Raw genomic sequence first — 24,614 nt, 5'->3', positions numbered from 1 at the left:
TTTATGTTTTAAAATTGTGGTAATAAAATGTTCTGGCTCCAAAGCAGCACCAAGTGATTTGCTACTTTCTTTAACTGCTCAGACAGGCTTCATTATTTATTTCTTCACTCACCTACAGGACTTAAACATTAGGTTGAATTGAATGTACTGTCTCTAATTTACTAGCAGGAACAGGCTCACCTCTCAGGCTTGCCTTTCATAAATATTTGACAATAGTTACATTCGACAGACAGTAGCAGTTTTTACTGTGGCAGAAACCGGTAAAAAACAATTCAATTCTTACTTCTGCAGAGGTACACTTTGTCCATGGGCCAGATATTGGATTGGCACTGTTCACATGACTGGCCTATGCTAACTTGATAGTGGACGAAAACGTGGCCGCAATGCTCCGTCTGCAAACAGAAGACAGGCAAGAGAAAATAAATGAATGATCGTAAACAGAAGCATTCTGAATGAAAACCAAAGGAATCTCATCATGCAAAGAAGCTGCCTCAACGCAACTGCATGTTTGTCCTTAAAGTTACTTTTAATACTCTATTAGTGACCGTATCGTGTGCATTAATCTTTCCGTTACTCGCAGAGTGCTGCAAGCCATAAACACTGCGCCTTGAGAATGTAAATAAAGTATATTCGCTCGACCTATCTCTGCTGCAGCAGGAGCAGAGGCGGAGCATATAGTGCTGCAATGTGACATGCAATTTTAAAGCAACACTCCACCCACTTGTTTTAGGTGACAATAGACTGAACCTGTAAAAGTTTGAAGATATTTTTTTACAAAAAAAAAAAAATATTTTTGTAAGTACTCCATAATTTTATCAGTTTTTGTCCCTCAGTGTCCACGAGAACTTTGCTGCTCATTCAGCCAGCATTATGTCTTCCAGCTGACTGCATTCTTGTCAGATTTAAGCTTCAAGTTGGGAAGGAGTTCCTTACAAACTGACTGCGTTCTGACCAGACACTGAAAGCTGACCTGGTGACCATCACAGTATATGGAAAACTAAGAACACATTTGTTTGAGCTGGAGCTTAGTGCAGAGTGCAAAGATACAAGAATGGACTTGCTTTTACAGCACTACATGTGCATAATTGACATACAAATGACAGTAGAAATAGCAATAAACATGGAGGAAGACCAGCTGCTTGTTCATAGGGCACCTTCATGCCTTGCCGTAATACATGCTGAAGTCTATTGTATACACGTGTCCACAGTAATCTGATCATAAAATAAAGCCTGTGGCTATCAAGTTCCTCCTGCAATGGTCTCATATGGTGGAAAGAGAAAGGGATCAGATGAATACAAGGTGACATCATTCCCAGCAAGCATCTGAACTTGTGAACTGTCACTGTACACTTCTATAGCATTTGATTGGCTGGATAGTGTAAACGCTGTAGTTTGTTCCTTGACAGAATGGGGGGAAAGGCGTACACAAATGCTCTTGACCAAGCTATCGAAAGCGCATTCCCCAACGACCCTCAATGGTGTAACCTGCTTGCGTAAAACTGGCATTTTCTGTTCATCGGGGTGGCAAAGACATCTATTGAGGGTTTACCCCACCGATGAAAAATCTCCTCCAAGACCGTCTCGTTCAGTTCCCATTCGTGGCTGACTGACGACAGCCTGCTGAGTCTGTCCGCCTTTTCGTTTAGCACTCCTGGCAGGTGTTCTGCTTGTAGCGATATTCTGTGTAGGTTCGCCCATTCCCAAATTTATTGGGCCTCCTGGGATAATGGAAGAGATCTGGTACCCCCTTCCTTGTTTATGTAGTGCATGACCGTGGAGTTGTCCGTGCGGAAGAGAACCGCCGACCCCTGCAATTGTGAAAGAAATGTTTGAAGTGCCAGCCGGATTGCTCTTCGTTCTAGGAGGTTGATGTGAAAATGACGGTGCTGGGGCAACCAATGCCCGCTGACATGTAGATCCTGAAGCACCGCACCCCAGCCCTCCAGCGAGGCATCTGTCGTTACCACTTGAGGAGCTGGATTGCTTACAAAGGATAGACCTTGGGATAGGTTTTCTTCCTTCGCCCACCACAAGGCTGCCTTTCTCATTGTCGCAGTAATTAGCACCTTGTAGTCTAATGAGCCGTGAATCTGCCGCCATTGCTTGTCTAGCTGTTCCTGAAGAGATCGCATCCGCAGTCAGCACTGGGGTATCAGAGGAATGCATGAAGAAATCACTCCTAGAAGGGATTTGTAACGGCGTACTGAAAGACACTTTCTTTTTCTCAACAAATGCGCCATGGATTTCAGTTTTTCCTGCCTTTCGAGGGATGGAAAGGCCTTGCCGAGAGTCGTGTCCAAGATAGCTCCCAGGAAACGTGCTGTCCTGGAAGGGAGGAGAGACGACTCCTCCCTATTGAGAGTGAGACCCAGGTTCCTGAATAGGTTCGTACATGCCTTGACTGTTTCCTCCGCAGCCCCCCAGGACAGGGCCTTCAGCAACCAGTCGTCCAGGTATGGGAAGACCTGAAAATGCTGTTTTCTTAGGAAAGCTGCCACCGGTGCCAGCATCTTGGTAAAAATACTCGGGGCAGAGCGAAGCCCGAAGGGTAAAACCCTGAATTGTAAGTGCCTCTTGGCTACTGTGAATCGAAGAAAGCTGTGAGCTGGGTGAATGGGTATGTGAAAATACGCATCTTTGAGATCGAGAGTGGCCATGAAATCACCTGGATTGATGAGACGTAAGATATCCTGGAGTGAGACCATTCGAAAGGATTGAGAAATTAGATACAATCATCTCAGATGTCTCTATTCTACGTATTAATGGGTCCATGTATATAGCAAACAATAGCGGTGAGCAAGAGCACCCCTGTCTAGTACCTCTTTTTATTTGGAATTGGCCCGTATTTCCACCATTCACCCGTAAAGTTGCTACCGGTTTTAAATAAAGAGTCTGTAAGGCTTTAATAAAACCTTGTTTAATGCCTGTTCTTTCCAGAGCATACCAAAGATAGCCCCAGGAGACCCGATCAAATGCTTTTTCTGCATCAAGTAACATTACTGCCATCGGGTCTCCTGTGACTGAAGTAGCATCGAATAGAGTTATTACTTTTCGTATATGGTGGGTAGTTCCTCTCCCTGGTATAAAACCGTGTTGGCAGCTACTGACTATTTTATCGATAACTCTTGCAAGCCTTGATGCCAATGCCTTGGAGAAGACTTTTACGTCCGCATTGAGTAAAGTAGTCTATAAGATCCTGGATCTTCCGGGTTTTTCCCTTTTTTTAATATTACTACCACCTCAGCACTCCCCCATGACTTAGGTGCTGATTTGCCCAGCTGTGCTAGTTGCATAACCTTCATTATCTCTTCTGCCAGGAGGTCCCAAAATACTTTGTAAAACTCTATAGGAATTTGATCAGGACCTGCTGCTTTACCAGAGGGCAAATTCCATAATGCCTCCTTGATTTCTTCTGTCTGCAAGACTCCCTCTAATCCATCTGCTTCATCCTCCTCGATTGTATCTATAGGGATCTCTTGGAGATACTCCTTCATTTCCTCATTATCTCTTTGAGAATCTCGACCCTCTAGTTCATCGTCGTACAACTTCTCATAAAATGTCCTAAATACTTCCCTTATTTCATTCGACTCTGAGTGAACCGTGCCCGATGTATCCCTAATTTCTCTAACTATACCCACAGCTTCTTGTTGCCTTGTCCGAGTAGCCAAGATTCTGCCTACTGACTCACTTAATTCATAACACTTCTCTCTTTTAGTATTGTAAATTTTCGCTGCTTTACTAGCCATTTCGCCCTCTGCCTCACCTTTTACTTTCACTAGTTCTGTCCAAGCCTTTTCCAAGTCCCCCCCGTCAAAACACAGTTTTCTAAGTTCTCCTCTGCCTTAAGAACCTTCTCAGCTAGCTCTAAATTCCTCAGCTGTATTTGTTTCCTTTTATAAGAGTTATAACTCTTTGTTTCCCCCCGTACTCCAGCTTTAAAAGTATCCCAGACCACTCCCATTTCTGCTGTGTCCCTATTGAAAATAAAAAAATCAATAATCCATTTATTCATATGTTCTATATATTTATCATCTTTTAATAGCTCTCTTTCGAAGGTCCAATTTGTATATTGTCTAGTGTTTATTTTTGTTGCCATTGTAAGTACTAAGGGGTTATGATCACTAAAGATCCGTGGCAGCCTTTCAATCTTTGAATTTGAAATAGTGGTGCTTGAAACGAAAAAATAATCTAATCTTGCACATGTTCGGTGCGGAGCAGAGTAAAATGTAAAGCCTTTGTTGTCCAATCTCTTTTTCCCCCATTCATCTGAGAGAGCGTTGTTTAAGACTAAGCTATGTAGTGCCTGGTTGACTTTCTTTTTCCGGCCTTATATTTCCCAAAGGAACCCAGTCCTAATCCATCTGCTCCATTTATATTAAGGTCACCTCCCAGTATAATTTTTGGTGCCCATGTTGCTAGCTCGACATCTAAAAATTGAAAAATCTCGGGGTCATCCTCTGTTGAGCCATAAACGGTTACAAACGTTATCCACTCTCCATCTATAAAACACTCAATCATGGCCCATCTTCCCCATTTATCCTGTGCTTTCTTCCTGGTCAGAATATTATTATTTCTAGCTAAGGCAGCTACCCCTCTTTTTTTGACCCCTTGGCTTGAGTGTACTAATAGATGAAATCCTAACTGACTCAGGAAGTGTGCTTGTGTTATCATAATATGGGTTTCCTGTATAAATGCAAAATCCACATTCATTTGTTTCAAGGCTACCACAATTTTTGCTCTTTTTTGGGGATCATTTAGACCGCATACGTTCCATGTTGCAAACCTAACACCCATGGTACACATTATCACATATCTTTTCCCGCCTACAATCTCTTCTGTACTCTAACCATTTAATTATCCAACGTATTATCAATACTCCATTGACGTTTTTTCTTATATTGCCTCCTTTAAATTTTCGCCACCCCACCTGTTCCCCCTTTCTTGAAAATGCCCTTTTTAAGCTCTGTCTCTCTGTTGTGTATCCTGCCGTGCCCTGTTCCCCCCCTGAGTCCCACCCCACTCCCCCTTCTCCCTCCCCCCCTTCCCTTACTGGCAAATAGGTCAATCCTGACCTATGTGTGACAGCCGCACCCCCCCATGTTTGCTATATACATGGACCCATTAATACGTAGAATAGAGACATTCGAGATGATTGTACCCCTAACAACATTCATCGGGCAATGTAAAATTTTAGCTTATGCAGATGACATTGCTGTAATCTCTCCAAATCCCTCTGAATCTATAGAACATCTGGAATTCGAGGCGATGAAATTTGGAAAGATATCGGGGTATAAATTAAATACATCTAAAACGCAGATAATAAAAAATTCGTTTACTACGTGTACAGACAATCGAGTGACGCAGGAAGGCATGTATTTAGGGGTTATCATCTTGGCAGATCTGGATGTGTTAGTAGAAAAGAATATTACTCCTTTGATTAAGAAAGTAGAGAAAGACCTGGATAGGTGGGACAATTTGCATATGTCAATAGTGGGGCGGACAAATATAATAAAAATGCTGATACTCCCAAAATTTTTATATTTATTCAGAGCAATACCTTTATTATTTGATGTTAAAATATTTAAAAAACTAGAGTGTATTATAAATAGATTCATCTGGGCAAAGGGGAAAACGAGAAGAGCCCTTAGATTCATGACACTTCCGAGAGAAAGGGGAGGCTGGGGAGTTCCAGACTTAAAATCTTATTATTGGGCGGCAGCTCTACAAAATATGATTGGTATGCTGGGAGGGGAAGAATCAGAAGAGTGGAGCAAATTTGGAACACTAGCAATTTATGGACTAACCTTGGGAATGGAAGCGAAGGATGTTTTGCTGAAATTTACAGAGGCTAGCTATTACAAGAGGACAAAGTTTAAGACGCTCATAGCAGCATATGAAATTTGGAAAAGTTTCTCTAAAAAATTTGGTTTGGGGAAATACAATGTGTACACCAGACTCTCACATAACCCAAATCTTCCACAAGATATTTTTTCGGGGCTTATATTTGCTGAGTGGGAAAACAGGGGAATTAGAACTATAGGGGATGTAAAGGGGGACCAGGGGATTCTTCAATTCTCAGATTTACAAGCTAGATTTAATCTAGACACTAGACAATTCTTTAAGTACTTGCAAGTCAGGAGTTTTCTCTTGAACAAAAAAGGAGGTGCTCTGGGATTCAGGCGCAGTCCAATTGTGGAAGTAATCCAAAGAGGGGAAGACTGCACAATTAAAAGGCTTTATGCTGAACTGATAAAATCAAAACAGGATGACCATCAAAAATGGAGCGAAAAATGGAAGGATAATCTTAATATTAGCTGTGAAAGTTTTGGTATTTCTCTAGAAAAGGGTTATTCACTGTTATGTTCAGCACCATTGCAGGCGCAACATTATAAAACGATATATCACTTATATTATACACCCGCTAAAATAGCACAATGGGGAGGCACAGTGGGTATTAAGTGCTATAGGTGTGGAAGCTTTGATGCCGATTTACAACATGTATTTCCAACGTGCCCTCATCTAGACTTACTAAAAAAAGATATTGAACGTTTCATAAATAATACTTTAGGAACTGAAATTGTGTTAACCCCCGGAACTATATTACTAGGAGTTAATCTGGAGGACGCACGACCATTTAGCGGGAGGGAATTTCTATTTGTTGCAATATCTGTTATGAGATTATGTATAGCCTCTGCATGGACTGACCCTATACCTCCTACCTTGCATAAATGGCTGGCTAAGTTACTAACAACATACAATGTGGAGAAAGAGGTCTATGCAAGGAAGGGAAAAAGGGGGAGGAAGCTGGGCAAGATAATATGGGACCCTATTACGCGGTGGAAAGATGATCTAATAGTTTAAAATTGAGTTTTGTCTGAAATTCGGTTAAATGAGGATCACATATGAGATATAAACTGGTATGTGGGTAATAATGTGAGATATTTATTTGATTCTATGGAAACATTAGAGAAGGGTAACTCTGTTTGATTAGCCTTAGGTTATACAATTAGGAACAATATTTTGGATCAAATTACTTTACTCCGATGCCCCAATATGATGTCGCCTTCTTTATTATGCCTGTCGTTGCTTTATTTGTTATTTTTTCTCAATGTCATGCATTTTTTTCCATTAATATTGCCGTGCTCTGTACATAATTGTAAAAAATCTTAATAAAAATATTTAAAAAAAAAAAAAAAGAGAAATTAGATAGGTGTTTAGCTCCCTGAGATCTAAAATGGGGTGCCACTTCTCCAGCGTCTTCTTTACCAGGAAGAACCTGGAATAGAATCCTTCCCCTCTTTGAGATAAGGGAACCAGCTCCACAGCTCCTTTGAGGATCATCTGAGCTGCAAGAGACGCAGATGTTTCGAAGGAATGGCAGCAGGGGGCTTGGAAGGTGGTATTTGAGTAAACTCCAATGTATGGCCCTCTTGAATGATGTTGAGCACCCAATGGTCTGATGTTATCCGTTCCAGTTGTGGAGGTATTGAGACACCCTGCCTCCTACAGATGTTGAGGAGGTGGGTACAGCAGTCTGAGCCAGAACGCCGCTATTGCCTCTTGGAAGTATCACGTCCCTGGCGATTCTGCTTTCCTCTAGCATTGGACCTAGAGAAAGACAAGGTTTGGCCTTGTTTTTGCTGGTAAGGTTGTCGATACGATTGAGACGTTGATCCATAAGAAGAGTACCTCTGTTGTTGGTACGAGCCTCTGTATGAAGTAGTACTCCTTCCTCTGGCCCCCCCCTGAAAGGAGCCTTCCAATACTGAAGAGTACCGAGAGACCTAGCCGTCTCCGTATCCTTTTTTATCTTTTGGAGGGCATCATCGATGTGTTTGCCAAACAATGCCTCACCATCAAAAGGGAGGACCAGGGTCTTATTTTGGACCTCCGGTCTGAACCAGGTCGCCCTGAGCCATCCTTGGCGACAAAGAACCGATGCGCCAGCCAGCGAACGGAAAGCCGTGGTGGCAATATCCATGGCACAATCTATCACCTCTGCCGATGTCGCTTCCCCTTCCTGCAGTATCTTCTTGGCCTCCCCCTTGGACTTCTGGGGAAATTGGTCCAAATATGGTGATAGATCACACCATAATTGACAATCATACCCGCCAAGGATCGCCAATGCATTTGCCGCTCGCACCAGAAGACTTGGCATAGAGGAGAATCACTTCCCCGCATTATCAAGGCGCCTGCCCTCTTTATCAGGAGGAGTTGACAGGGGTGCCGAAGGGTTACAAGACTTTCTCTGTGTCGCTTGCCATATTACAGAGTCCGGTTTCGGCTGCCCAGTTAAAGACGCCGGAACCTCCTCAGGGGCCTTGTATTTCTTTTCCAGGCGTGGCAAAACTGGAAATACCGTAGCTGGGTTTTTCAGACCCTCCTCCTACAATGTGTATTGACCGGGTCACCTTCCTATAGGGTTCCTTAAAATCACAGAGGAAACACTTTGTACAGAAGGCTTAAGTAGTTTGAACCTACTAGATGCTCTCTCCATCAGCTTGTGAAAACCACCAATATCCACGGGGGAGACGCTGGGTCCGGGATTAGGTAATCATCACATTCCACACCTTGGTTAGGCCGGTTATCCTCATCCTGATCTCTATCCGAGGAATCATCATGAATGCCCTGGATCACTGGAGGTGAACTTGGAACAGGTGTCTGTGGCTGAGCAAACACCTGGGATGTTATTTCCGGAGAAACAACTATTGAAGCCGTGGGAGCAGGTATAGCTTGTACTGCCGGGACAGAGGGAACAGTAGGCGGCATGCCATGGAGATCTGCCAAGAGGGAAGAAGGAACTGACACCATCTCCTGCCCTGCTCTCTCTTGACGTCGATAAGACTGCTGGTGAGGGCATTCATGAAGTTACTCGCCCTCAGAGTCAGTCTCTTGGCACTTCACCAACAACTGAGAAGGACTATGTGCATAGCCAAAAGAGTCCTGATCACCTCCATCAGAACTCTCCTCTTCCTCAAGTAACAGTGCGGGAGGCAAGGTGGTAACCCTCCTTGGGGAAGTCATGTCCGGTGTTATCCTTTTCAAGGAAATAGTGATCCACCGTCGACAGTCGAATTGTCGACGACGAGATGGGTGTAGTCAACGCTCCCGCCGCCGTCGTCGTCATAGTCGTCGAAGCTCTCGTCAACAACACTGTCGTCACCACCACCGTCAACGACATCCTCGTCGCTGTCGTTACCTTCGTCAACATCCTCATCAACGTCACCGTCGACGCTGACTGCACCGTCGACGAGCCTGTCAACGGTGTAACTTTTCCCACCTGTGATTTAGAAGCTTTCGTCGACAGAGTCTTCTGCAGCGTCGTTGACGACTTGGAACCTTTCTCTGACTTCTCAGATGCCAGAGAAGAGGGCTTCTTGAACGTCTTAGCAGCCTCCACCACTGCTGTAGCTGTAGATAGTCCTTCCCTCTCCTTTACACCGTGGTGAGGATATTTACTAGGACTCCGGCTCTCAGACTCACTGGGGTCTTTTTTGCGGCCTTAACTGGACATTCTGAAGAAGGTGAAGGGGAAACCCTACCCCTTTTGACTGACCTTCTAGAAGAGGCTGCAGATAAAGTGTCTTCACTGTCACTTGACAGAGTTTCCTTCCTTGACTTTAATTTCTGGAGCCAAGTGTGGAGGCGACCCTCACGGTCCCGGAGGGTCTTTGAAGAGAAGGTGCAACAGTTCTTGCATTCCGCAGCCTTATGATCTGGATACAGGCAATAAATGCAGTCCTTATGCCTGTCTTCCACATGCAGACTTTTCTTGCCACAGGTGGCACAAGCTTTGAAAAGGGCTTTCTTCTCTCTGTCAGACATTTCTAGATGAAACACCTAACAATCCTGAATAAAAATGCTGGAAAAAATCCTCAAATAGAGTTTAAGTGAGCAGAGCTCAAAGGAGACTCTCTTAGCACAACGTGCGGTAGAAAATCTGAGGCTCTTTAACAATCCATTTTGCAATACCAGATTTAGAGATGGGATTACCTTTGTGAGGCAGACCAAATGCAACAGTTGTTTTGTGAAAATCTTTTGTTCCATCTATGTAGTACAATAAAGCTCTTTTAAAGTCAAGTGTGAGAAAAGAGCGTTCTGCTACAGAATCAGGTTGAGGAAAAAAGACTGGTAACTCAACTGATTGGTTGATATGAAATGCAGAAATCCCTTTTGTAAGGAATTTAGGGTTGGTGTCTAGAACTACCCTGTCATTGTGTAGTTGAAAGAAGGGTTCTTCTAAGGCTAATGACTGTAGCTCACCAACTCTCCTCAGTGACGTGATCGCAATGAGGAAAGTACATTTCCATGAGAGAAAATGCAAGGGGCACTTATGCAATGGTTCAAAAGGAGGACCCATGAGCCTTGTGAGAACAATGTTGAGATTCCAAAGTGGGGCAGGAGGAATCCTTGCTGGCATTACTCTCTTTACCTCATCCTTGAAAGTGAATATGCTACTTACCAGTATGCATCTGTTCTTGGCATGTAGGGCTGCTAACATTCATATCTAGTGCATAGATCGCCGCCTAGTGTTGGGTCCGGATGATTGCACCTTGTTGTCCTGGAAGAGTCTTCGAAGTATCACGAGATAGGTGGCTCCTCCCCTGGACTACAGTGCGCATGGGCATCGACTCCATCCCCAGATTGTTTTTAGCCATTGTGTCAGAGATGGAGTGAAATAGTGTAAATGATGTCCATGCTAATGATTGAATGCAAGAAATCTGCAGCCGCTACGGGCGCCGGGGAGGAGGGCGGGCGATATGAATGTTAGCAGCCCTACATGCCAAGAACAGATGCATACTGGTAAGTAGCATATTCAGTTCGAGGCATGTGGGCTGCTAAATTCATATCTAGTGCATAGAATACATAGCAGTCCCTCCATTAACGGCGGCCGCCCGTGCCAGCTGCAGAAGTCTGAAAAAGAGTTTTAAGAACAGCCTGACCTACAGCTGCCTGCTGTTTGGAATGCACATCTACACAGTAGTGTTTAGTAAAGGTGTGTGGTGTAATCCACGTGGCTGCTCTACAAATATCCTCCAAAGCCATGGAGGGCCCTAACTTGCGTGTGGAGTGGGCCCTGGGGGGGACCGTTAAAGTGCGCTTAGCCTTGTGGTAGCAAATCTGAATACACTTAACGATCCACCTGGCTATTCCTGCCTTGGAAATGGGGTTGCCTTTGTGCTGGGCTGAGAAGGCAACAAATAGCTGTTGTGTCTTCCTAAAGCTTTTGGTCCTGTCAATGTAGTACAGTAATGCTGGTTTGACATCAAGCGTGTGGAGCATTCTTTCTGCTACTGTTTCAGGGTTCTGAAAGAATGTGGGTAGTTCAATGGTTTGATTGACATGAAACTGCGACACCACCTTAGGAAGAAACTTAGGGTTAGTGCGCTGCACTATCCTGTTAGGATGAATTTGAATAAATGGCTCTTGTATCGTGAGCGCTTGTAGCTCACTAACACGTTGTAGAGACGTGATGGCAATGAGAAAGGCCACTTTCCATGTCAAGAACTGAATCTCACAGGAGTGTAGAGGCTCAAACGGTGGTCCCATCAATCTAGTGAGGACCACATTGAGGTTCCACACAGGAGCCGATGGGGTCCTGGGGGGATGACTCGTTTCAGCCCTTCCAGGAATGCTTTGATGGCAGGCACCCTGAAAACCGAGAGGTGCTGCCTGTTTTGGAGATAAGCCGCTATGGCGGATAAGTGTATCCGAATGGAAGCATACGCCAGATTACATTTGTAAAGATGTAACAAATAGCAGATGATATTAGGAATGGATGCATCTAGCGAGTTGATATGATGTTCTGTACAGTCAATGACAAACCGCTTCCATTTTGCTGCATAGCAAGCTCTGGTAGGGGGCCTTCTTGCCTCCCGGATGATGTCCATGCATTCCGGGGGCAAATCCAGGTAGCCAAACTCTAAGACCTCAGGAGCCAGATCGCCAGGTTCAGCTGTTGCGGATCTGGGTGCTGAATGTCGCCATGGTTCTGCGTCAAGAGCCTGGGTGTGAGGCGCAGCCTTTGATGCGGTACCAGGGAGAGTTCCAGAAACGTGGTGTACCATGGCTGGCGTGCCCACGTTGGAGCAACCAGGATGAGTGTCATCGAGTGTTGCAGCAGCTTTCGTGCCACCAGCGGTATGAGAGGTGCTGGGGGGAAAGCGTACACAAATTTGCCTGACCAGTTCATCCATATCGCATTGCCCTGCGACTGTGGGTGTGGGAACCTGGCGGCGAAGCTTGGGCATTTTGCGTTCTCCCATGTGGCAAACAGGTCTATCTCTGTATGACCCCACTGCTGGAAGTACGGGTGGAGTACTGATGGATGTAACTCCCACTCGTGCATTTGGTGGCTGTACCTGCTGAGCAGATCCGCCATCTGATTGTCCACGCCCGGGAGGTGTTCTGCCATGAGGAAGATGTTCCTCTGAATGGCCCACTTCCACATGCCCTGAGCCAGATGAGACAACTGTGGAGAGTGTGTGCCCCCCTGCTTTTGGATATAGTACATTGCCGTCATGTTGTCCGTCCGGATCAACACGACCTTGTTGCACAGATGTACTTTGAAGGACTTCAGTGCCATGAAGATTGCCATCAGTTCTAAGTAGTTGATGTGCATCTTCTTCTGCTGTGTCGACCATAGCCCCTGCACTGTGTAGTGGAGGACATGCGCTCCCCAATCCTGGAGAGATGCGTCCGTCGTCAGGATAATTTGTGGCACAGGCTCCTGGAACGGTCGGCCCTTGCAAAGGTTGTGTGGAGTCCACCAATGCAGAGAGTTGTATGCCCGACCAGTTACCAACACTGGGTCTTTCAACTGCCCTTGAGCCTGAGTCCACTGGTGTGCCAAGCATTCCTGGAGCGGACGCATATGCAACCTCGCGTGTGGGACTATGAAGATGCAGGAGGCCATCATGCCTATCAACTGCATAAACACTCTCGCAGGGAGTGAGTGTTGCGGTCTGAACCTCTGTATCAGCGACTGGATGTTGTTGATCCTCGCTGGGTTCGGCTGAGCTGTAGCAGCCAGAGTATTTATCGTCGCGCCCAAATATTACCGCACATGGGCTGGCTGAAGGTGCGACTTTGGATAGTTTAGCGAAAACCCCAGACTGTGAAGAAGGTGAATAGTGCGGGACATGTCTGCGGCGCACTGCTGTGCCGACTTGGCTTGAACGAGCCAGTCGTCCAGGTAAGGGTAGACATGTATGTTCTGTCTCCTGAGGTGCGCCGCTACCGTTGCCAGACACTTTGTGAACACTCGGGGAGCAGTGGTCACTCCGAAGGGTAGGACCCTGAACTGGTAATGCCTGTTTAGAATGGTGAACCGGAGGTATTTTTTGTGGGATGGATGGAGTGGTACGTGAAAATAAGCATCCTTGAGGTCCAAGGTTGCGAGGAAGTCTCCCTGGTTTAACAGTGGAAGAACCTGCTGCAGAGTTAACATGTGGAAGTGTTCTGAAAGAATATACAGGTTGAGGGGGCGTAGGTCCAGAATGGGTCTGAGTGAGCCGTCCTTCTTTGGGATTAAGAAGTACAGGGAGTAAACCCCTGTGCCTTGTTCCTCCAGTGGCACGAGCTCTATTGCGCCTTTTTGCAGCATCACAAGAACCTCTTGCTGCAATAAGTGCAAGTGCTCTGCCGACATAGGACGTTGTCTTGGGGGTATGTTGGGTGGAGTGGACGTTAACTCCAAACAATAGCCGAACTGGATAAGTTTCCTTACCCACCTGTCTGTGGTGATGGACTTCCAGACTGGCAGGAACTGTTGGAGTCTCCCCCCGACAGGTGTTGGATGGTCGGGGGGCAGTGACAGGAAGTCACTGTTTGTTGGCAGCAGAGGAACGGGAACTGTTGTTGCCTCTGCCCCTGCCCTTGGCGTTGTTTCCTCTGTAACCTCCCGTACCCTGTTTGGGGTACGAGGACTGCGTCCCACTTTTACTGAATTGCGCCTGTTGTGCCAAGTGTCCTCTGGTAACACCCCGAGTGCCTGAGCGACGAAAAGTGCTCCCTCTGAATTGCTGAGACTAAAGTGCACCCATGGATTTAGCCGTCGTAGTATCTTTTTTAATTTTTTCGAGGGTGGTGTCCACCTCAGGGCCAAATAGTCTGTCTGGATTAACGGGCTGGTTGAGGATAGTAGTCTGTATCTCTGGCTTGAACCCTGAGATGCGTAGCCATGCTTGACGCCGTAACATCACACTAGTATTTATCGCTCTTGCTGCCGTATCCGTAACGTCGAGCGCACATCTAATCGCAGCGTTGGAGATGAGCTTGCCTTCCTGGATAAGCATCTCAGCTCCTTCTTTAAACTCGTCTGGAAGGTGTTGTAAAAGCTGCTCTAAGGTGTCATAGTGTGCCCTGTCGTATCTGGCCAACAGAGCTTGTGTGTTGGATATGCGCCAGATGTTGGCTGCCTGCGCTGCCACCCTTTTCCCCGACGCCTCCAGCACTTTAGACTCTTTGTCCGGGGGAGGAGCTTCACCCGTTGTCTGTGAGTTCGCCCTCTTGCGAGCATTAGAGACCACCAAAGAGTCTAGAGGCAACTGGCCCCTTATGTAAGTTGGGTCCCCAGGTGCCGGTCTGTATTTTTTCTCTATTCTAGGGTTGACAACCCGTGCCCTTGTAGTTTCCTTGAAAACGTCTATGGCATGCTTAAGAACACCCTTAATCATTGGAAGTGTTTTTAAAGTTTTCTCGGCAGCAGAGAAAGTGTCAAATAAAAAGTCAACGTCCACAGGGTCAGCATGCATTTCCACCTTATGGTTTGCAGCCGCCCTTTCAATCAAGGCATTGAATGCCGCAGAATCTTCGGTTGGAGAAGTCTTTGCGCCAAAAGCTTGTGGGTCATGGACAGCTTGTTGGTCCCCCTGATCACCTGAGGCTAACCACGAGTCCTGTTGCTCATCAGGGTCTGTGTTTTCGGGAAAAGTATACTCCTCGTCCTGTTCACCCTGATCTCCATCTGAGCAAGTGGGTGAAGGCGATGGGCTTCTCCCAGGATGCGGAGGAATGTGCTCAAAATGTTCTGGCGTCTCTGGCGCTGGCCTTTTCTTTTTCAGAGGGATTACAAACGACTCCAAAGGCTGTGAAGTAATCTTTCTCTTGTAGAGCGTTAATTTTCCCGTGTCGGCGTCGATATACTGTTCCGACTGCTCTTCCAATAAGGGTTGTCGACTCAAACTTCCACTCAGTTGAGTTTGCCTCACCCCTTCTGAGTCCTTAGGCACCGACCGAGGTGCAAAGGCCTTTGGCACCACCTTGGGTGGTAGAGTAAAGAGGAGCGGCATGGAGGTCTTCTTAGGTGGCGCTACCGGAGTAGGTACCGAGGGTGTCTTTGGCACCGACGTCAACTCTTTCTCCCGAATCCGTTTGAGGGAGTCTGCCACTTGCTTGGTAAAAGAAGCGGGCGGTCTCGTCGACCCGACCGAGGACCTCGATCCACCCCCAGGGGAAGACTGGAGCGTTGATGAATCCATGTTCCTTGCTGGAGGCGCAGACGTACTCTCGACAACTGCGCGTCCTCCACCATCCACGGCCCCATGCGTCGACGCCGATGGCTTCGGATCGGCAGACTTTCCCTTTGGCGTTGTGGCTCCAGACTTTGGCTCGGTGCCCTTCGCCGATTTGGCCTCGACGGCCTGTTTGCCTGTAGATGCGGTAGGCTTGACAGAAGACGGCTCGACGGCCGACTTCGACTCGACCATCTTACTCGAGTGCTGGACGACTGCTTTCGAGCTTGGCTCTTTGACCACCTTAGGCACTTTAGCCAGTTCGACAGCCTTCTTCGGCTTCGAGGGCTCCGACGACGACGTCGTCAATGGCGTCTTCGGTTTCGGCGGTGCGTCGGCCATCTTTGATTTGGTCGATCCCGAAGGTTTCACTTTCGGTTTCGATTTAGGCAATGGCGGCTCCGTAGAGGTGTCCGTAGCCGGGCCAGGAGGCGGGCCGAGGAGCGAGGTGTAGGGTCGTGGGTAAGGCCTTGTGGCGATCCCGTGACCTGAGCCTTTGTAATAGTTTGTACGGGGCATAGCTCATCCTCTGAGCTATCTTCCACGGACCCAAAAGGTTCTTCGTCGTTCCCTACCTCCTCGACGTCTTCCTCGAGGTCCTGGTCCTCTCCGTAGTTGGCCTCGACCTCCGCCGATGGAGGTGAAATCTGCAGGTGAAGTTCTTGCTCGCCTGCGTCGGGGCTGTCGAAGATGTCCACTGGTGCCGTGGCCGATCGCTGGGCCTCGAGGCGCGCCACGCGCCGAAGCTTGATCGTCTTCTTCGATCGAAATCTTGAACAGGCCATACAGCTGGCCTCGTCGTGGTCCGGCGATAGGCACTTGTTGCACACAGGGTGCACGTCGATGTGTGGGTACTTCGAACCACACACGGGGCAGTACTTGAACGGACTCCGTTCCATCGTAGAATCGTCAGGGTCTTGCTGCGTCGACAGGGCCTCGATGACCGAAGAGTCACCCGACTCCTCCGATATCCGACTCGACGAGCCGGAGTATACTCGAGACCGAACGCGAACAATACCGACGAAGTAAGGAAAGCCTTTTGGCCTTTAAGAAGTTGTTTTATCGATTCCGAACAGGAGACGTCGAAATCACATCCGAACCCAATGGCGGAAAAAAACAATCTGGGGATGGAGTCGATGCCCATGCGCACCGTAGTCCAGGGGAGGAGCCATCTATCTCGTGATACTTCAAAGACTCTTCCAGGACAACAAGGTGCAATCATCCGGACCCAACACTAGGCGGCGATCTATGCACTAGATATGAATTTAGCAGCCCACATGCCTCGAACCTTTGATTACTGGAACACTGAATAGTGATGGATGCTGCCTGTTCTGCAAATACACAGCTACTACTGCAAGGTGCAAACAAATAGATGTATAAGCTAGTCCAATTTGCTGTAAATGTTACAGGTAACAGATAATGTTTTGTATAGAAGCATCTAAAGGATTGATTTTGTTCTTATTGCAGTGAAAACACATCTTTTCCAGTTTGCTGCATAGCAAGCTCTGGTGGTAGGCCTTGTTACTTCTTCTAGAATATTCATACAGTCTGGTGGTAAATGTAACCAAACTCTATGACTTCAGGAGCCAGAACGCTAGGTTCAGACTCCACAGATAAACCAAGTGGGGGTCCATCACTGACATCTGTCAATGATAGGCACCACAAAGCTTGAACCCTTTGGGTTTCTTCAGGGACATCTCTGAAAAATGGCACTCAACGACAACGTTAGTCAAAAAGTGACAGGAGGCAAGCTCGATCTGGATCCATGCTGATGGTGCAGAAAAGAAGGCACTGTGGTCAGTGCACTAGGGTGACACTGATATAGGTATTGTACATGTCATTTTCGGCACAGACTATGCCATGCGCAGCCGAACAATGCCGCATACCAGGGTGCAAGGGGATTTCCGGGTCCAGTCTGGCGCCTGGGAATATTCCAAGGTTAGTAATCTGTGGCTAGAAGGCTCTATCAGATGCAATGTTTAGTCTAGTGAACACACCTTTTTATTGTTAAACAATTATATCTGTGAGAACACATAGTTGTTGGAGCCAATAATGTAACAACAGACAGCTATGCCACAATGACACCTTTTCCTTTAATCTTAGGGCTCTCACTTGAGGCGCACGACTAGAGGGCCTTGTGTGGACAATATCCCTATATTTCTTTTTTCTAAGGATGCAACACTTGCTTTTAGTGATACACTGACACTGAACCTTCCTGATCTAGAGCCCTGCATACAGTGAAAGCGTAGAACTGTGAAGTAAACTTTCGTACCACATTCAATGTCTCCCTGAGCCTCACACACTCTTGCTATTGCAATTGATGGAAGATCTAAAACAATACTCACCACTTGATCCTGTTTACGTTTCTTTTTTTGAGCTTTGCTTTGCTGTGGAAAGATCAAACACATAACTCAGGTGTAACTTTAGCCTCCTCACAAGAATGAGTGTATGTGCCAAGCTCCTGCCTCACATGTTATAGCTAGCAGTGTTATAGGTAACATAAAAACTTCAACATCCAGAGACATGCTTCAAGCATTATAAAATGCTACCTCCACTGTGAATAAAATATCAACCATTTCTCTTTCCTAGATGGAAGACCGGCTACACCATGCAAAATCGATCCTCCTTGACTGGCTAGCTAGCAGCTTTCTTCAGGTAATTTGATCCTACTGGCTCACATTTTTCCCCACTACGACAAAGATACGGGTCTAACTGAGGTAGTAAGTGACCCAAACGTAACATCGGACAGCCACTGAGCAGTCCATTTGAAGGAGGATGGTTGTCTCAACACTGGTCCCACTTCACTTCTGTTGCATGCAGGCATCAAAGGTATTAAAGTTCTGCCCTACAAACAACTTTCTTAAACATTAACAGACCGTAATCATGCTATGGTCTACCCAGTCAAGCTTCACTCCACAGACAACTTGGAATTGTCTACCTTTTGGACCTCTGAGTCATCTTTCCGGGAATAGCCTTTGGTGAACTCATCGAGAAATGACTGGAAGAGATTCAGAACAAGGTTCACATCCTTTTCCTCCTGCTTTTTTGCCAGACTGGCCACCAGGAACTGGTACCGCTCCATCAGATCTCCATAACCAGCGTGAATGTGCCCATTCTGGGAAAAAACGGTAATTTACAGAGAAGTATCGCTTCAGCAACAATCATAAGCAATTCCTCACAGAACTTGAGCAACAGCAGCAGGGTGACTTGCAGCTAAGAGGACAATCTTGTTCTACTGTGTAGGAAAGTCAAGGAACTCATGAGGAGATTCATTTCTATATTTGCAACACACTTTTCAAAAGTACAAGAGAAGCCTGAACAATCATAAGACATTCACACATGGTGGAGGACAAGAGCTTATTTCACACAGCTGCCAACTTATGTTTGTAGGTTTCAACCAGAATTATTAACGTTCGCAATATTTATTGAAATGGTGAAACGTTATGATTTCTAAATATTTTTACAGCGCATAATGAATGCATTTAACTTCCTTCTAAGAGCTCCCAATTTTCGGTAAGTGAACTTAGACACAAGGACAAGAAATGTGTATGATATTTCAGAAGACAGGGAGCTGGGATGAGAACCAGCTATCATTGATGCAAGTTACTAAACCTATCCACTAGAACAGGGATCACCTTAACACAACTATTTACAATGTAAGTTCAAGCATAGGGCCAGGTTTCCCAACAACGCAAATAACAAACAATAACACTGTTTATTTTCATGCAATGAGCACTAAATCGGCATTTCAAATGTGCAGACACGTAGTGAGCAAGACTACCACCACTGTATCAGTTTACAAACATTAGACATGATATAGCTATGCCTAATAGGTTATGAATCACAGATGTGTAAGTTCTCCGCTGAAAGGAAGGCAACTACTTACTGGAGTAGAATACATTGTCTTGATGAATCTTCTAAACTTTTCGGTTGCTTCAAGAAACAAACATTCTATCCCAGACTTTAGAGAACTCAAATCATTGATCTGTAAAGAGAAAAGGAAATAGATCACCACACCACGCCAGGCACCAGTATGGACAGTCACATACCTGAAATCAGAGCTATTCCAAACAAGCGCCTGAACATATAAAAAAAAACACATTAACAGAGCTCAGCTTCTGCATTCCCATCAGCATTATAACAGCAAGGAAGATGAGCTCATACAAAGGGAAAATCCAATTGTTGGCTTGCCTACAGTTTTAGTTGGTGTGTTGTCTAAGATCTACTGGAAAATACCAATACCTAACAGTAACTGCTGGGTCAGCCCATTGTTTATAATTGGCTCGCTTTCCTGTCAATCTCCTTTACTCGCTTATTTGGTGGTTTCCCTTACTTTTCTTGTGTTTCTTCTTCTACTACTGGAGGATAGCATCTTTACTATGCTTTTGATTGGATGCCGTGAGGTATGCCATGGCTTACATCTCAGAGCTTCTGTTTTCTTTCTCGTAGAACACACCATGGGAGTGCATGTGTTTGCTTGTTCTGCCAAGCTCGTCCTGTGCCATTCACACCCCAAACTTGTCCATAGAAGCACAGCAACAGGTATAATTTTGCTGGACCGATTAAAGAGAAGATTACTGGTTGGTTTTAGTTCATTTCCTGTGTTCTGTGGGGTGCAAGAAATGCCAGGCCGTGGAACACGGAGGCAGCTGTTATGTTGGGGGGGGGGGCGGGGGTGGCATGCCCCAGCTGCTGCAGAACACCAATTGGCTAGACCATTTTATCAAGTTGCATCGAAAGTAAATTGGACCTCTGTGTGAGAAGTTGGCCTGATATTCAGTGTTCACTATTCTAGTGATCACTATGTATCAGTCCAAACAACCCTTATGGTGATTGGTTGTAAGTCAACCTTATAGACCAGCTATCCTAGTAGCGTGGATACGAGCAGTCTTCGGGCTAAACTCTAAAGGGCGTGTTAAGCCAGCTGTTATACCATCGCATATACCCCTTGAACACCAAGTGAAAGGACACCACACAAGTGTTATGAAAATAAACAGTGTATTTATTTAGATCACAACAGCCCTGTACTCTTTATGAGGACAGGATACTAAGCACACAACACAACTCTTACGAAAATACTTTAAGTTGCACAATTTACACAAATGCCCGAGGGGCACGAAAAACCATATACTATGAAAGTGGAATGCGAAATTACTAGCAGGTAAGTACTGGACTAATAGGCTTTGGAATCGCTAGGACTACGTTACTGAACCTTCAGATTACTAGTAGGAGGCCTAGGGGACTCGGGTGCAGAGTGTGCACTCTCACGCGGGATGCGGGACAAAGTCTATGGAGGCTAGTAAAAGCAAAGTTAGTGTTCTCGGGCGAACCCGACTAGGTAGGTTGAAAACGAAAGTGGATCTGGACCCTTGGATAGTGAGGCTATGCTGGGGCACCGAAATGCCGAAGTTACCTAGCCCAGGGGCTGCAGCTGCATAGGTCTGAAAAGACGTCGGGAATCCTCGTTGACGAACCAGGAGCCTGAAGAAAGAAGTTGCTGGCAGGCGACCAGTGAAGATTGTTTGATGGATCCAAGCCTGGATCGAAGATGGATGACACCTGAAAGCGGAGGGGACCAAGTTCTTAATCACTAGCCAGTGATTGTGCGGGCACCAGGATGGCACCGGGCGAAGTCACCTCGACCAGGTGAGTGGGCGACGCTGGGCTCTGCAGTCTCACGGACCAGGAGGCGTCGTCAGCTACCAGGATGGAGGTGCGAGCTGTCCCACGATGGTTGATGCTGTCGACGTCGCTGGACCCAGGATTGGGGCAACAAGTCTTGGCAAATTCAAGCCCACGCAGTGGACCTAAAATGGCGTCTGGAGTGGACCAGGAGGGTCCGGGGTGCTCCTCTTTTGGAAGGGAGCAAGGGCCAGTCTGGAGCAACCAGACCAGCAGTGTTGTCGTCGTCGGTCGTCGTCGGGAAGGCCACAAGCCAGCGGGCTAGTAGCCAGACAACGCGGTGAGCAGCAAAAAGCAGAAGGGCCCCACGCAGATCTCGTGGATGCTGGGGGGCTGGACTTCGGTGCTGGAGCTGCTCAGGGTCGGGGCTTCTCGGACCCCAAAGCACTCACCAGAGGATCCCTCGGCGGTCGTGCTGGATAGAAGTCGTGCAGTTCTGATGATGGCCGGTCCCTCGAGGTCTCGTCGCACCTACGGTTCTCAGCTTAGCTGTAGAGGTAGGTAGAGGTCAGAGGTGCCAGGGAAGCCGGGTCTCGTCGTGCTGGGCGGTCGGATTCCGGAGGAAGGACGTGCAGCAAACCGCAGAGTTCTTAGATGGTGCCTGCGGAAGCAGGGTGACTACTCCTTAGTCACAAGGGAGAAATCTTAAGAAGAAGTCGAGAGTTCCTTTCGTGGAAAGTAGTTTCTTGATTCAAAGATGATCTAATTTGAAAGGGTCCCCGCTCCTGCCTTTATCCTAAAGAAAGGGGTGGGTACGCGACTAGGTCCTGCCCTAGGGGTGGGACCAGGAAGGGGGGTGGTTACACCCCTCTCCCATGCCGGACTTCACCAGGCCAGGGGCTGGTGTGCCCCTGGAACTGGTTCTAGCCGGCAGATGCATAGTGAGCACCGGGGTGCCACTTGCAGTCACCTTCCTGTAAAGCCCTGCCTACCCAGGATACACAAAACCCTGTCTGGGATGGTGCTAGCACCGTCCCTGACAGGAAACCCTTTGTCTAAGCTCCCCTCGCTGGAAGGACTCCCAGCTGCAGGGGGTCAGACTCGTGTCTGTGGTGGCAGCATCCATTTTGTGATGCTGAGGCTTGAGTTAACTTTAACCGGGGTTCACAGTTACATACATGTCGTGTCCCTCTAGAAGGGTGGAATGCTAACCCCGTCGCCAGAATTGGCGAGGGGTTAGTATACCAATTCGTATGACACCTTACTCGACATGTTTTGATAAAGCGATACCAGAGATAGCATTTAACCGCGAGGATTATAATGCACTTAAGAATATATGGTATGCGTTATCATGGAACAGCTATTAGGACTTGGTTCTGCAAGCTGCAAACAGGCTCAGCTCATGCCAGAGCACCATCTCACACGATTCCAAGCACTCTGCCTTCAGGATTGTCAAGGCCTGCCATAGGAGTGACTGATAGGAATCTGTGTGTCCATTTTTAGGGTTAGATATAGGGATACTATATCTAAAGCAAAGGGTGATTACACCACCTTGCCCCAGCTGTTGTGCAGCCAGTTGTGTCAGATTTAGATGGCCATCCAGGGGTGGCATAATACATGCTTCAGCCCCTGGTAGGCCCTGGGTACACCTATGCCCTGAGTTACAGGGTCTGATAAGGTGGCCCAGTACCAATTGGATAATGCACCTAAGGTACACATGTCAATTTAGTGAGAGAACAGCCAGGCTGTGGGTCTGATTAGCAGGCCCACAGCCAGAGAAAGTCATAAACCAGTGAAACAAAAGCAAAAAATCTGGGTGATCATAGGATTGCAGACCCTACTCTCCTACATGACCCCCCCCCCAAACTTTGGGACAATAAACTAACCTTGACCAGGTGAGTCTTCTTGCTCTAAGTGGAAATACCTGGAGAGCCCATCTGCATTGCCATGATCAGTGCCAGGTCTATGCTCCACTGTAAAATCCATCCCCTGTAGGGAAATGGACCACCTAAGCAGTTTGAGGTTTTCACCCTTCATCTGATTTAGCCATAAGAGGGGCTTATGGTCGGTCTGAATTTTGAAATGAGCGCCAAACAAGTATGGCCTCAGTTTCTTCAGGGCCCAAACCACAGAAAAGGCCTCCCTCTCAATAGCTGACCAATTTTTCTCTCTGGGGGTCAGCCTTCTGCTTATAAAAGCAATGGGCTGGTCATGACCATCAAAATTCAGTTGAGATAGAACAGCTCCCACACCCAACTCAGAAGCATCTGTTTGGACAATGAATGGTTTGGAGTAGTCTGGACTCTTGAGGATAGGTGCTGTGCACATGGCCTGCTTTAGGTCATCGAATGCTTTTTGACAGCCTGCTGTCCACTGAACTTTCTTTGGCATCTTTTTACTTGTCAGTTCATTAAGTGGAGTCACAATTGATCCATAATTCCTGACAAACTTTCTGTAGTAACCAGTCAGGCCCAAGAAAGCTCGAACCTGAGTCTGGGTGGTTGGAGGAGCCCAGTCCATGATTGACTGTATCTTGCTCTCCAGTGGCTGAACTTGGCCTCCACCTACAAGGTGGCCCAAGTATACAACCTGTGTCTGCCCTATCTGGCACTTAGTGGCCTTGATATTGAGACCTGCTGCTTGCAGTGCCTCTAACACTTTCCTCAGGTGGACCAGGTGATCCTCCCAGGTGGAGCTAAAGACAGCTATATCATCCAGATATGCTGCACAGAAGTCATCCAGCCCAGTGAGAACATGATTCACCAGCCTTTGGAAGGAGGCAGGTGCATTTTTCAAACCAAAGGGCATTACCACAAATTGATAATGCCCACCAGGGGTAGAAAATGCTGTCTTGGGCTTGGCATCCTCAGCTAACCTGATTTGCCAATACCCAGCTGTCAGGTCAAATGTACTTAACCACTTGGATGCTAGGCGTTTTCCCCCTCCTGTGCTGGAAAATGCCATTTTAGTGGCACCATGACGAGCTCAGCTCGTCATCAGCACACGACCCCCGTGGGTGATGACGAGCTGAGCTCGGCATCAGCATCGAAGGGGTTAAGTAGTTGGCAGAAGCCAATCTATCTATAAGTTCATCTGCCCTTGGTATTGGGTGGGCATCAGTCTTAGTGACTGCATTGAGACCTCTGTAGTCTACGCAAAACCTCATCTCTTTCTTACCACCTTGGGTGTGAGGCTTTTGGCACTAGAACTACTGGACTAGCCCAAGGGCTATCTGAGGGTTCAATGACTCCCAACTCCAACATTTTCTGCACTTCTGTTTTGATGCAGTCTCTAACATGATCAGGCTGCCTGTAGATTTTACTCTTAACTGGCAAGCTGTCACCAGTGTCAACCTCATGGGTACACCAATTGGTTTGACTGGGTGTTAGAGAGAACATATGCCTGAAGGATTGAAGAACTTGTTTGCAATCCTTCTGTTGATGTTCAGAGAGGCTGCCACAAAAGACAACACCATCT

General features: G+C 46.9%; 1 protein-coding gene across 1 annotated transcript in view; it reads right to left on the bottom strand.

Annotated features, from left to right (window-relative positions):
* Positions 1–272: 272 nt before the first annotated feature.
* The window catches only part of LOC147673179 (unconventional myosin-IXb-like), a 37,706-nt gene continuing 13,364 nt past the window's right edge, over positions 273–24,614 (bottom strand). Inside the window, exons 2-5 of the mRNA XM_086946554.1 lie at positions 19,402–19,593; positions 18,454–18,630; positions 17,861–17,902; positions 273–392 (exon numbers count right to left, since the gene is read on the bottom strand). Coding sequence (XP_086802680.1) covers positions 273–392; positions 17,861–17,902; positions 18,454–18,630; positions 19,402–19,593 — 531 coding nt within the window. The remainder of the gene's footprint in view (positions 393–17,860; positions 17,903–18,453; positions 18,631–19,401; positions 19,594–24,614) is intronic.

The sequence above is a fragment of the Lissotriton vulgaris genome, chromosome 12 (genome assembly GCF_964263255.1).
Source record: "Lissotriton vulgaris chromosome 12, aLisVul1.2, whole genome shotgun sequence".
NCBI classification, from domain to species: domain Eukaryota; kingdom Metazoa; phylum Chordata; class Amphibia; order Caudata; family Salamandridae; genus Lissotriton; species Lissotriton vulgaris.
This window is presented reverse-complemented; position numbering and strand designations above follow the sequence as displayed.